Source organism: Caloenas nicobarica, chromosome 13 (assembly GCF_036013445.1).
Source record: "Caloenas nicobarica isolate bCalNic1 chromosome 13, bCalNic1.hap1, whole genome shotgun sequence".
Taxonomy (NCBI): Eukaryota; Metazoa; Chordata; class Aves; order Columbiformes; family Columbidae; genus Caloenas; species Caloenas nicobarica.
The window spans coordinates 7,629,470-7,642,328 of record NC_088257.1 but is presented as its reverse complement, the minus strand read 5'-3'; the positions used below and the strand labels follow the sequence as shown (position 1 = coordinate 7,642,328).

General features: G+C 39.3%; 1 protein-coding gene across 3 annotated transcripts in view; it reads right to left on the bottom strand.

Moving 5' to 3' along the window:
• The window catches only part of RNF130 (ring finger protein 130), a 51,073-nt gene that overhangs the window by 22,991 nt on the left and 15,223 nt on the right, over positions 1–12,859 (bottom strand). For all 3 annotated transcript variants that reach the window (XM_065643965.1, XM_065643966.1, XM_065643964.1), the window contains 3 exons: positions 6,909–7,159; positions 3,383–3,454; positions 1,466–1,548 (listed from right to left, as the gene is read on the bottom strand). In XM_065643965.1, the coding sequence (XP_065500037.1) occupies positions 1,466–1,548; positions 3,383–3,454; positions 6,909–7,159 (406 nt within the window). The remainder of the gene's footprint in view (positions 1–1,465; positions 1,549–3,382; positions 3,455–6,908; positions 7,160–12,859) is intronic.

Here is a 12,859-nt window from a genome sequence, read left to right as displayed (position 1 = left end):
CTAGGGCTTAATTCACATATGCGAGCTTTACTTGAGACTACAATACAGCACATAAATCTCTGGAATCTTTAATTAACATTTGGGAGTATGTCATTATGGGTAAGGGGACATAATCTTTGAGTAGAAATTACCAACATGTAGAAAATAAATGCATACACATCCACATGACCAAGAGTTCCCAAATCTTTACAGATATAAGACCAAGCTCTTCTATTCCCAAATATTTTAATGGCACTTTCTAAACAAACATTTGTAGAGTATATCAAGTAAATAACAACACTGAAAATCTAACCTGGGCCATTGTTTCCCCCAGTCCAAGAGATAAAGAACATAGAGAAAAGTAAACTGAATTAAACTTCTGGCTTCAGAAGTAGAATGCACACATATTTCTATCATTAAGATATAAAATAATACCATTTGGCTTTTATGATGATAGGAATTCATTATGGATTAGAAGAAAATATTCCAGCTATTCAGAGCAGCCTGCAGGAGGATTTAAAAGATGGATAATGAGCTCTTATGTGCTGCAGTGTGACTGAAGCTCAACTCTAACACCATGACTTGTTGCTTCTAGAGTATCATGCAGGACACTATTTATATACCAAGCACAGGCCAAATTACCAGATCTTGGCTGCATATATACAACATAACTTACACGTATTTTTTGTGTCTGGGGAAAAGGAGAAAGTTTTGCATTTCAGAATACAAGGGAAAGATGTCCTTGGTAATGCATAAGGCTACCAAAATTTACTGATTCATGAAAACAAACCACCAGGTGGAAAAGCACTTAAAAGCATCTCTCAGAGAGCAAATATCCTGAGAAACAACTCAAGAATGGAAATTAAATGGAAACAAACTGAAAAGCTGTAAACATCAAGAGAATGGCATAAAAGGAGGAGGAAGTTGTTACACTTTAAGCAGCAATGCAGAATATCCAGCAAGTACGGACTTTCAGGCACAAGCCAAGAACACGCAGCATTGAGGAGACCAGCGAGAGATGATGTAACAGCACAGTGGCTGAGCCGTGTCAGAGGAGGTGTGAAGGTTGGAAGGACCCTTTTACTGCTTCCTACACCGTTTCAGAAACCAACAGCCGATGCGGCACATCTACTGTGCAGAATGCTGCAGCTGTACCTGGTTCATTGTACTTAATTTTTTGTCCTCCCACTGCTCTGTCCTTAAATCTGCATCCCCCACCCCTTACAATCTTAATACTTCCACTGCTGATATGCCCAAACTGCCCATATTCAAGATCATAATCTTTTGTTTAATCTCCACTGTCATAACAGCACCAGACCCCACCTTCACACCTCCTAGTATCATAGTCTAGAATAAAGTAGCTGTTATTAGGACTGGAAACCTCTAACAAACATGTCTGTAAATTACAATGCACATATTACGTGAAATGAAGCAAAGGAGCACAAAGAAACAGTAGTTTCCAAACAAAGCAACTTTACTAGCTTACTTGCATGGTAAAATGCGAACAACATCGTTCTGCTTGTAACTCTCAATGCAGACAGCACAATGATCAAAGTCTGGGTCTGTTTCCTAAAACGAATAGAATGAAAATTCAAGTCAAGAGTTGAGACCACGACAAACGTAAAAGTAGCTGTGACTGGTACATGAACCGCGTTGTGCCAAGTGGCTGTTATTAAGAAGATATAAAACCAATGGCTGCGTTATTATATTCCAACGCGATTGAGAAAGAAAAGTGTCTCATACATACAAAAACTCTCCCCTCGTTTGGAGCTGGCAGATGACCATTTGAAACACAGGCTAAGGCCTAAGATGATTCTAATATTGAGTTAAATCACTATAAAAATATAGTTGAGATTCCCCTAGAGCTTTATTTCAGCTTGGAGCTAAAACTTTCGTTTTCATCAGGTTTCTGGGATTTTTCAGCAGGATAAGAACCCTGGGATTCTAGCAATTTTTACTTATTTCAGAGTAGTCCCATATTTTTGTCTACTGGTTACTTGCAGTATTATCATAATTCTTATGCAGACGTGAATATGAGGATCATCCTCTGACTGGCTCCTCCCTTATTCTCTGTTTTCCAGAAATTATGATTTTTTTTGTTTTGGTAATTATTATTATTATTATTTTTTAAACATGAGAATTTTAAATTTCTAATGAAAAAGGCCCGACTTCATTTGGATGCAGCAATGGCATCAGCCATGTATATATTTAAAACGTCTGGGCCTGTGACACAAAACAGACTGTGCCTTCTCCTAGTTCAAGTTCGTTATTCTTTATGATGCCAGCAAGACACCGAGACGGGAACCACAGTAAGAACCAGCGGCTCCCCGGCCAGACCCAGAGAATCCCCACGATCAGGGGGATGAAGGACGGATTTTCTCCAGCCCTCTGTTCACTTGCCTGCACATCTCATGCTGTCTGCACTGCAACCCACACGTCACTCACCAGTTCTGAATTTATGCTGTCGAGATGACAGCATCTTTTCTTTTAATATGGAAAACTTCCCATTATCTACACGTACCCCAATACCCACAGAAAAGATTTAGTGCAGTAGGCTGTCTTGAAATAAAACTACATATGGAGGGAGAAGGAGCAGAAAGACATTTTTTCTGCCTTCTCTCTGGAAACAAGATTTTCCATCACTTCTCAATCTTCCATTACTGATAGCGCTGATAAGAAAGATAAAAAGGAATTACACTAGAAAGGCCCAAGGAAATAATCTTCTCTTAAAAATGAGATCATAGCCAGAATTCCCTTGCCTTTTGCAAGTTAAAGAGCAAAAATTAAGCAAGATTAAGTGGCTATTTTTTCCCTTTCAGAATCAAAGACAAAGTAGTACTGCTCATAAAAGCGGAAAAAGTTTAGGACTTAACACATCGCAGTATTTTATTTTGTATGCTGGCAAGAAATATTCTTGGAGTAACATTCACTATCATCTTCAATTAAATACCTCTTTATACTCCCCCTCAGATTACTAGATATTCATATTTTACATAAGAGACTGTCCTTTATTACCTGTTCATAAAATTTATTTTTGCTTTACACAACTTACACACGCAATGATTCTAAGCCTACAGAATTCCACATAAACAACGCTAGCTCTATGTATTCCTACCAGCAAAAACCCCCCAGCCAGCCAACACACAAAACCACCCTGAGACACAGTTGTCAGATGAAATGCAAGTATTTAAGTAAGGAAAAACTTCTCTGAAACATACAGACTTAGAGCATACTGTAAATTACACAAAATACTGCACCACGGGACAACGTAAGCCTCCAACAAGGAAGGCGAGGTCATAAATCAGAAAGAGAAAAGAAAAACAGGTTGTTTGTTTTGTTTCTTCTCCTGGCAAAAATTACACATGATGCTCAAGTTTACTACATTGAAATATTATTATTATACCTTATCACCCTTCTTTACTGTTCTGGTTGTCAATTTACCAATGGCTTTCTTGGCAGCATCTCCAAGACGACGCTAATAAAGTGACAAAGAAAAGAATGCAAATTAACTCTGATATCAAGCTTCGTTACTGTCTTTTATAACGACTTATTTGGGCTCAACACTAACATTGTAACACACACTATGAGAGTAGGCCAACACATAAGACAAAAAGCGTACACAGCAAAGCCCACAGTTAGAGATCTGTCAGGAAGAAAAAAAACCAAACCAACCCAAAACCAGTTGAGCCCACAAATGCCCAAAAGCGTGGGCATAAACCTCATGGACTGTACAAAAGTTCACAAAAGTGATCCAACATTTGTGTGACAAAACTAATCAAACCCAGCTGAAGCAACATGCCCTCCCAAGAGTTTCTGCTATATTCTGCTCATATTGCTTTTTATTCAGTGTGCTGTAATAGAATCCTTGTTCTTTTCTTAAGCTTGAATTTTTTTCCCCCCTAAGCAGGCTGATCTTACTTTGAGACTTAAGAGATCTTCCCAGTGTAACCTAGTTTCTCTCTCGCTATTACCTGAAACCACCAGGATCTCACAAAGGAAAAAGGGTCATGAAATCTAAATAAGCCAATACAGACTTAAATAAAGCTGAAAGCAGCACTGGAGAATGTGTGAATGTAGAGGCCAAGCCATTTTTTCTTGACGCTGTTTTTATGACCACCATTGCTGGGTGGAAGGAGCCATTTCTGCAATCGGAACACCCAGCACCGGCTGTTTGCCAGCTGGGCCACAGGATCCTGCCGACGGGATCCACCGCGTGGAACAAAGCTCCTGTCCCCTTTCAGGAACCTGAGACATCACATTTGCTTTATATTGACTGGAAAAACAAAGTTCGTGTATTTCATCTTTCACCTCCCTCTTGTACCAAGTACTGTGTCTTTGCAAGAGATGGGCTATTTCTGAGAATGTGAATTATACCTCTCAAAATCTTCCAAACAGCTTTAAACAAATGTGCATTTTTTGCACCCACCTTCTATACAGTTGAAAACCAAATCCTTCATAAGGTGTACCCCCCCATATCATACACTTTCTCTGCACACAAACTGAAATTAAGAAGGCTGCTTTTATTTGAGAAACACAAAGACCTCAGAAGTCCACCACAACCAACTGTACCACCGTTATTCTACAATTACATAAGCACATATTTTTTATGGTTTTCACGGAAGAACAGCTCTTATTTTATATTTTTTGAGAATGGATTTGAAAAAAAAAATCAGATACTCAGTGCGAGCTACTGAAGCATACCCACGTAGGAAATGCAGCAACAGAAACAGAACTAGGATGGGGAAATGATATGCTTCCTGAAGTCAGAAATCACGTGAGAAATTGGTGAATTTAAGCAAATCTAAGTTACAGGTCAAATATATTGGCCTGAGTACTTAACGACACAGAACACAGCGGCATGCCGCTGGAACGGATCGTCATGGCATAACCAAGAGCGTGATTCCTAAGAGAGGAACAAGGCTTAAAAGGCATTTGACTTAAATGCTCAACACTACCAACTAATTGTGGGTAATATTTATATTTAGTTGTAATGCACATGGTTGTATACGCGCTACTAGAAATCTTAAAGATTATTTTCCTATTGGAAGCATAATATTTCAGCAAAACTTTTCCAAAATGTGTACACGTCCTCTTGCATAAATAAATTTACTAAACAATAACTTTTATCTCTTTCATTTAAGAGATCCGTCTCCTCCATTTTCTAATTTTAAGAAATACTTTTTTATGCTAACATTGGAAATGCTCAGGATTTGCTATTTTGATAAGTTAGGGCACAGGCATACAGCATATGTTTGCTTTTAAAACACAGACATGTCTGGATGGAAAAGGCCACCACCACATGCAAAAGAGTTTTGTACCTCTGGCGGAAGCGTGCAAGGGTAGTGATGTGAAATACCAGTATCTACTTGCACTATCTACAGCACGGTTTTGATTTTTTTCTTTCTTTTTTTTTTTTTTAAAAAGGTGTGCCTTGACATAACTTAAAAACAAGATCATATCCTAAACCAAGTTATTTCATCACTAACAGTACAGCCGTCTCTCTGCGAAAGCTCTCAAAGATCTTTAAAAATAAGCTGTAGCTGTCGCCACCTTCTTATTAAAGTTTAATAAGCTCAGCTTTTTAAACCACATAAAATTTTCATCAAGTTTCTCCTGACCTTTGTGAAAATCTAAAGAAAGAAAAAAAGGTCATAAGAGCCCTTTCCCCATGGAGCAACTGTTTTGAAACGCAGACATTTGGCAGAAGCCTAGAACCATGTAGGGGATGCAGGAGACACAATTTAGTATTCCACAGACATTCATTGAGTAACAGCTCTATTTAAACTTTCACCATCCCAAGGGATCACACTAAGTACTGGTTACAGTGTGGTCATTTCAGAACGACATCCTTAGGAAAATCTACAGGATGCCCATGGGACCTGCAGCATCAGACACTATTTATAGAAATGAAAAAGGAAATCCTTTGTCACAACCGAGGCTTTATAAGTCTGCATTTGTTTTAGGCCTGACAAAACATCAAAGCGTTGCCTCACAGTGAGCTCCTGTGTACTAGCCGTAATTCAGGGGATAAAGGGGCACGGCGACAGGGGTTCGCGGCTTTGTAAGTCAGCCTTGACCGAGACACAAAGGCAGAGGGAGCACGGCGGATTTCCCGAGGTTTACTGACCCTTCTCAGTAAAAGCCAAGGCATGCTAGGGAGGCGGTGGGTCATTAAGTCCACACTAGTAAAACATTTACTTCTAAAGTTTAATCCATATTTGGGTTGATGGCTTGATTTAGTCAAGATCTGAGTATGGCCATGCTTAATTCAGTTCTTAAACAAATTAAGAGTTGAAAAGGGATGTAAGAAAGGTACATTAGACAAAATTTTACTTAAAATACATGACAAGGAGAATTAGGCAGTCCATACCAAGTGTGATTTTGAGTAAGTTAACCCAGATCACTAAGCAGATCTATACCTTAGTTTTCTTACCCTAACATTCATGACAGATTATAGTTTGGAAATACCTCTGTACAACTTCTGAATTACCAACTATTACAGAAGTTGTCCTTCGGAACATGAACAAATAATAACATTAACTCTGTGTTCCCCTACACTACACAAATTCATTCACAATTTAACTTTCCTCCCCATTCCCAACATACAGAATGTGTTATTCAGCCAGCATAAAATCTATCTGCCTCTTGGACTTACACTCCTCAAAACCCAAATATTTTGCCTCAGTTCCAGTTTTTCTGGTCATGTAGTAAGATCTTCTGCTGGTGCTGCTCAGGATGAAAACATTTTGCTATATAAAAATCTTTGTCTGGCAACATGCTGTGCCTCAGAATAAAGAGTTTCTGAACACTGGTACTGATGGACATTCCTTTAGAAATTATTTGCTCTCTATTGACTACTGGATACAGAAATATCACCTGCAGACCTTAGCGGGGGGCGGGGGGGAGGAGGGGAAAAAGAGTCCCCTTACCTGATTCCTGTCACGTGCACTTGTGTACCTGATCTTCTGGATGAAGTAAAATATTAACCATGCTGAAGAAATTATCATCAATACTATGAATGATATTGACACAAAGACTAGAGAGCCCCGACTGAAGTTTTTTGGAGGAACACGGGACCCCACTGCTATTGCCATCAGGACAGAGATATTCTTTTCCAAGTAATGCAGGATTTCCTTAACCTTTGATTCTGTAATCATGACGGCAACGATGTCTCCAGTTCCTATAAAAAGAGAAAAAGATTTAATTTACATTTTAAATTAACATGGCCTTCCACTCACAAGATTTCCCAAATGCAAAGCCATTTGACAACTTAGAGATTTTAATCTAAGCCATCTATGGCACATGGAACAGGCTACTGGGCACTGAACTCAGGGCTTGCCTTTTAAACCCACATTTTCAAATTAGGGCATTAGCATGCAAACTGTCTGCAGCTCCTCACACAGTCACAGATCTGTGCTGGCAGTTACACAGGACTTCCCACATTTTAATTATTGCGTGCGGTCTGAACCGGCTTTCAAAAGTACATTTGATCCAAATTTGAAGCTGTGAATACCTAAAAAGACAACTCAGAGAAGAACATTTGGAAGAGGAGTTGAATGATATTGCTGGACTGGCCTCAGCATTCACAGTGCTGTCGAGCAACGCAAGTTCTCCGGTGTGGTTACGTGGCTTTCACGTGCCACCAAGGTTGTCAGGGAGCTGTAAATCACAATTCCAGCACAGAAGCAACAAAGCCAAACTTCTACCTACATCACTTCAGTCAGAAGTGAAAGTGAAGTGAATAAGTCTGGCTGCAAAGTAGAAGAGAAAAAAAAACCCAAACAAACTTGGCAGAAGTTTGAGCCCTAATTTTATCACCCATACAAAGACACGTGAGATAGGATCGCAAAGAGGCTGTCAGCTTCATCAGCTCCATTTTGAATGTGTAGCCCATCTGGTTTTCGTAGTGTCTTGCCTCTACAGTACCTCCTGTCCCAAAGGGAAAATTACTGGTACAGGGAAAAGAAGAGAATCAAACCACAAGACGTATTGAAAAAGAACAAAATCACCTGCAGAGTGGAGAGCATCTATGTTTTAAAAGCAGAGGCCCCATAAAAAAAGAGGATCTTGAACTCAAGGCAATTCTGCTCCAAGTTCAAAGAAAACAAAGTTTATAGGAAAAACAAAGACAGAAAGAAAAAAGCCTTTTAAGTGTCATTCTTATTAATCCAGATCTATTTGCTTCCTATATTAAAATCTCTTTTGAGACCTATTTTCAAAATGCTTCCAGGTCTGCTCATCCGTTTGCTCCATCTGCTTGCTCCAATTCACATTCCCTCAGAGGGAAACTGTAGAATAAAGTGACTTCAGCACCGAGATTCTGGATTTAGAGTGGATTTAAGTTACAGAGAACCCAGCACGACAGTGAAGAGAGAACGAGGTCCCATTTTAACACAACGAATTTGTTCAGAATCTTTTAATCAAAATCTGATTTTTAAGAAGTTATTGTATCCACAAAATTATGCAGAAGACCCAAAAGAACAGCATCTTTGAAACACAGGGCACAATAAGTCAGGATGACAGACTGAGACTGCTACATAATTTTCCAAAATGGGGGCTTTAATAGAGTTGTTTAACAGTCCTAAATGTTCTCTCATTACTCTTTCCACTCACCATGCCAAACAGTAACTTTTACAGTCACTATCCTCAGTTTTCAGGGCAAGTTCCCTAAGATTGGTGTTGTAGATTGTGCTGACAGAACTACTCAGACGAATCAAAGCTGATAATCTCAGAAATTAAGATTCACACAACAATTTAAAAAAATATTGCACAGCCCCAAAATTGTCTTCCCCAAGAGATGTCAACTTTTCATTATTTAAAATGGCAAAGAAGATCATGCCTTGTCCTAGTAACATAGGTCTAAGTAGGAAAAAAAATGTTCAATGTTTCCTTCCAAATGAGTATTTTGGAAATAAGTGTCACAGTAACTCAAAAGCTTTGAAGAGCAAACAAAACCCAACAGAATTTATAGACACAACTTTTTACATCACCAGTGTACCACAGATTCACACAAGGGCCACTTTAGTCCAGCTCTCCAAAGACACTTCAGTTCAAGACGTACTGAGTTTGGTTTCATGCAAACTAACCAAGGTATTTAATAGGCAGCAAAGCTCAGAAACAGAGTGAAAATCCACCACTTGCTTTATTTTCAGAGGAAATCTACTTGGATTCCTATTTGTCCAGCTGGGAAGAGACTCCCTGGCCAGACTCGCGGCACTTAATTCCAGGACAAGAACCACTTTTCCTGCAAGACTCTGTATGCAGATGCAGCACAGGCTCTTGCAACCCCCAAATCCTCAATCAAGAGCAGATAATTTATGCTGCTTGATAGTTTCCTTGGGCTTCACTTACCTTTTTTGTGTCTAGTTCGGACAGTGAAGAAAGGCAGGGAAGGGTGTGTATTCCCCAGAGCACGTGTTCTGCGTAACTTCCCCAGTAGGTATTTATTTGCACCAAGGAATCACGTTAGTATCAAAATATCAGCCAGAAGCACTCAATGCAGCATTTGGACATGATTTACAGTTATCTGCAAAGCAAAGCTGACTCAGATCTTCTGATACTAGTCCACTTCTGTCTGAATCAAAAGCTGAAGTCTTTACCTATTTATTCCCTGCTGCCCAGGGAATGTGACAAAGCCGACAGTCTGCCATGCGCTTTATATAAAGCCCAGCACAAAGGGAACCTCTGGCATCGCTGCAAAGTGATTTGAATTCCAAATGACTCAACCGGGAACAGCCAAACTGCTACTGCTGCTTCTGACCCTGCGAGAGCCAAGGAGAACTGCAGAAAAGAAAAATAAATTGTGCCTGCTTAACATACTGAAGCTCAGTGGAAACTGGGACTTAGTTCATCTGTATTTTTGTCAGGGGCATCACCCTAAATAATTTTAGCAAGAGCTCCATGTTTGAGAACAATTGGGGGCAGGAGGAGACACTGACTCATTTATTTTAAGCACCTCGAAACCTTGCATTTCTGAAATTTAAGCAGAAAAAAATAAGTCCCCAGGTGAACACAGAAAGACTAACAGTGTTTGTAAGAGTTCGATATGGTCTTACCACATCATCTCATGAAAAGCAATACTCTCCTCTGCCCAGAACACAGTATCCAGAGAAAAGAAGCTGGAATGCCAACTAAAGCCAATGAACTACACGCTCAACTGTAGATGACAAGCTAGGACAGATGGTAGGCATGAGACAAATATTGACGCCTGTAAATATAAATCATGTAATTGCTATCATCCAAGCCGAGAACAGCTCTTTCTAGCTTGTAATTTTACCATGTGCATGTTTAATTAGGATAGTTATGCAAGTCTACGTATGAAAAGGGATGAAGTCGCAATTAATCATAAAATCTGTGTGATATTACATTGGGAGGGGAGAAGAGAGAAAGACTTAAAAGCTGAGAAGACACTAAAAAGATGGGAAAACAAGCAACATCCAGAATTTTCCTGTAGAACTCCTAAGGAAACTGCTTTGCTCTCTCACTAATCTCTCCACCTCTCCTAGCAATTCTAAAAGAGAACATTTAACAAGTCAGAAAGTCATCTCCAAGAAAAATTAGTAATCTCATTACATGCAAATAATGTTTTCATTTCGTGTTTTTGTTGATTCTTGACTATCAAATGTTTGTCTGAAGCTCAAAACACAGACAGCTATGGCCAGGATACCAAGCTGAGGACAGGCAAGGTTCAAAGAGCTGACTTCAGACACCTTCCATCCTTCCACCGTCCCTTGGAGGACGCAGGGAACAGCAGCCTAGCAAAATGCAGCTGCCAAACAGCTGAATTTTCTTTTCGCCCCTGGGCTTGTGAACAGCCCAAGCAGCTGTTTGATGCATATTCAAGGAGAAGGATGGTGAGACAATTCCTCCTGGGCATCCGAGCAACCTGGCACCGAACTGCAGCTCCTGCTGCAATGCTTCAACCGCTTTCTTGCACATGGGGAGGGCAGAACTTGAGATCCCATCTTCAGCATGCACCACCTGCAAGAGGCACTGAACTGTTCTGATTTGATGAAAAAAGGTTTGCAGAGAACTGAGAATTTAAGTCAGATACCCATAAAAAAGGTTAGCACTATTCTAATGGCTGATATTTTCAGCTCAAGTCCTTGTAATTTCTTAAGTCTTTGACAGGCTCTGCTGATGCTGCAGACAAAGCACGAAGCACATCGACTGCAATCATTTCATGCTTGTGAAAGAATATATAGTTCTCCCTTTAAATAGCAGACAACATTTAATTGTAACTGAATCCTTTCATGACTTCATTTTGAAAAACCTAAACTTAACACATTTATCTGAATAATTCCGCTGGTGGAAATTTCAGAGAACTTCCTTAAAAAAGCAAAGAAAATCCCCACCTTCCTAATAAAGATAAAGAATGGTGCAGACAGATATTTGTAGGCTGGTTTAAGGGCATGATTCAGACACTGAAATACCACTGCCTATGTGACTGCAACAATCAGAACATCATAATGATCATGTAATTGGAAACAAAACTGTCCGTCTTGACAAACCAGACTTCCCTATTCCTCTATTAAAATACCGCAACTGCATGCCAAGAATTTCTGAACACGTTATTTCAAAAATAAAAATACAGCAACACACACTATTCAGTACCCAGTAAAGGGATCAGTCCTATTACCGTGAGTGACGGATTTCTTGGAATAACATTAATCAATAATGAAACCGCTCCATCAGAATTTGGGAGCTCACAAAACATTAACAAAGAAAACAGGAAAGCACTAATGAAGTGCTATAGTTATATATAAAGTTTTGAGAGACCAATCACGAGTAGAAACACCAGAAGACATTTGAGTTGAAGGGAGCAGAAGCAAGAATTAGCCCTACAAGGAAAGGGATTTAGCTCCAGAGGATATAATCTGCGGAACCCCCAAGGTGAGGTGAAGCAAAGGGAAAAGGGACACTGAGCTGTATGCAGAGCTGCACTGCTAGAAAAGGTGAGCTCGGGCAACACAGCTTTTAAATATGAACTCCATAGTACTTAACAACATTGGAGAAAAATACAGAAAATATCCAGATACCTTAAAATTTCAGTCTGATACGAAACAGAGAAATTCATGCTGAAGAATAAGTCTTACATTCTAAACCAGGCTTTTGGAAAAGCAGACACCAAGAAGAGCAGCCATGGCATATTTTCAGAGTGATTAAAACAGGTCTAGCTGCACACATTTTTATTTTGATCTAATCAGAAAGTAAACAAGAGCACATCCAAGCTGTCAACACATGAGTGCAATCTCAAGAGTAAAATATGTTTGAGATGTCCCAAATCAAACACTTCTGAAAACAGAAAAAACCCGTAATATCTGTCAGTTATTTAGTTCTAAGCAAGGCAAAAATTTAATGCTGACAATACACATCAATTTTTAAATGAGACTGGATAGCATTTTAAAACATTTGTCTTCCTATTGCCTTTATAATATTGAAAATGTTGAATTCTTGTCTGTATGTAAACATTTACTTTAGGATGCCTATTTTAGGTAGTGTCAGACACTAGAACAGATGTTACAACACTACCATGAGAAAATTGTAAAGGACAGCAGTGTATGAACTGGTTACCTAAAAGTTACTGTCACAGGTTGCGTCAGTTAAATATAACCAGTGGAACAACAAGCTATCTCAAAACATCGAGCAGACATTTGCAGCAATCACAAGCTTCTGCTACACAAACCTATGCAAAACAATCTGGAAAAAAAAAATAAAAGGCTTTTGAGGTTAAAACTTGAATTCTGATCGTCTACAGCCCACAGAGGACAAAGCAGCAGATATTTCACTTTAGTGAGGAACAGGCTTCTACAAATTACAACAGAAATACAGTCAATTTATGGCTGAACAACACTCAAAACTCTGCAGTTAAAAGAGATTT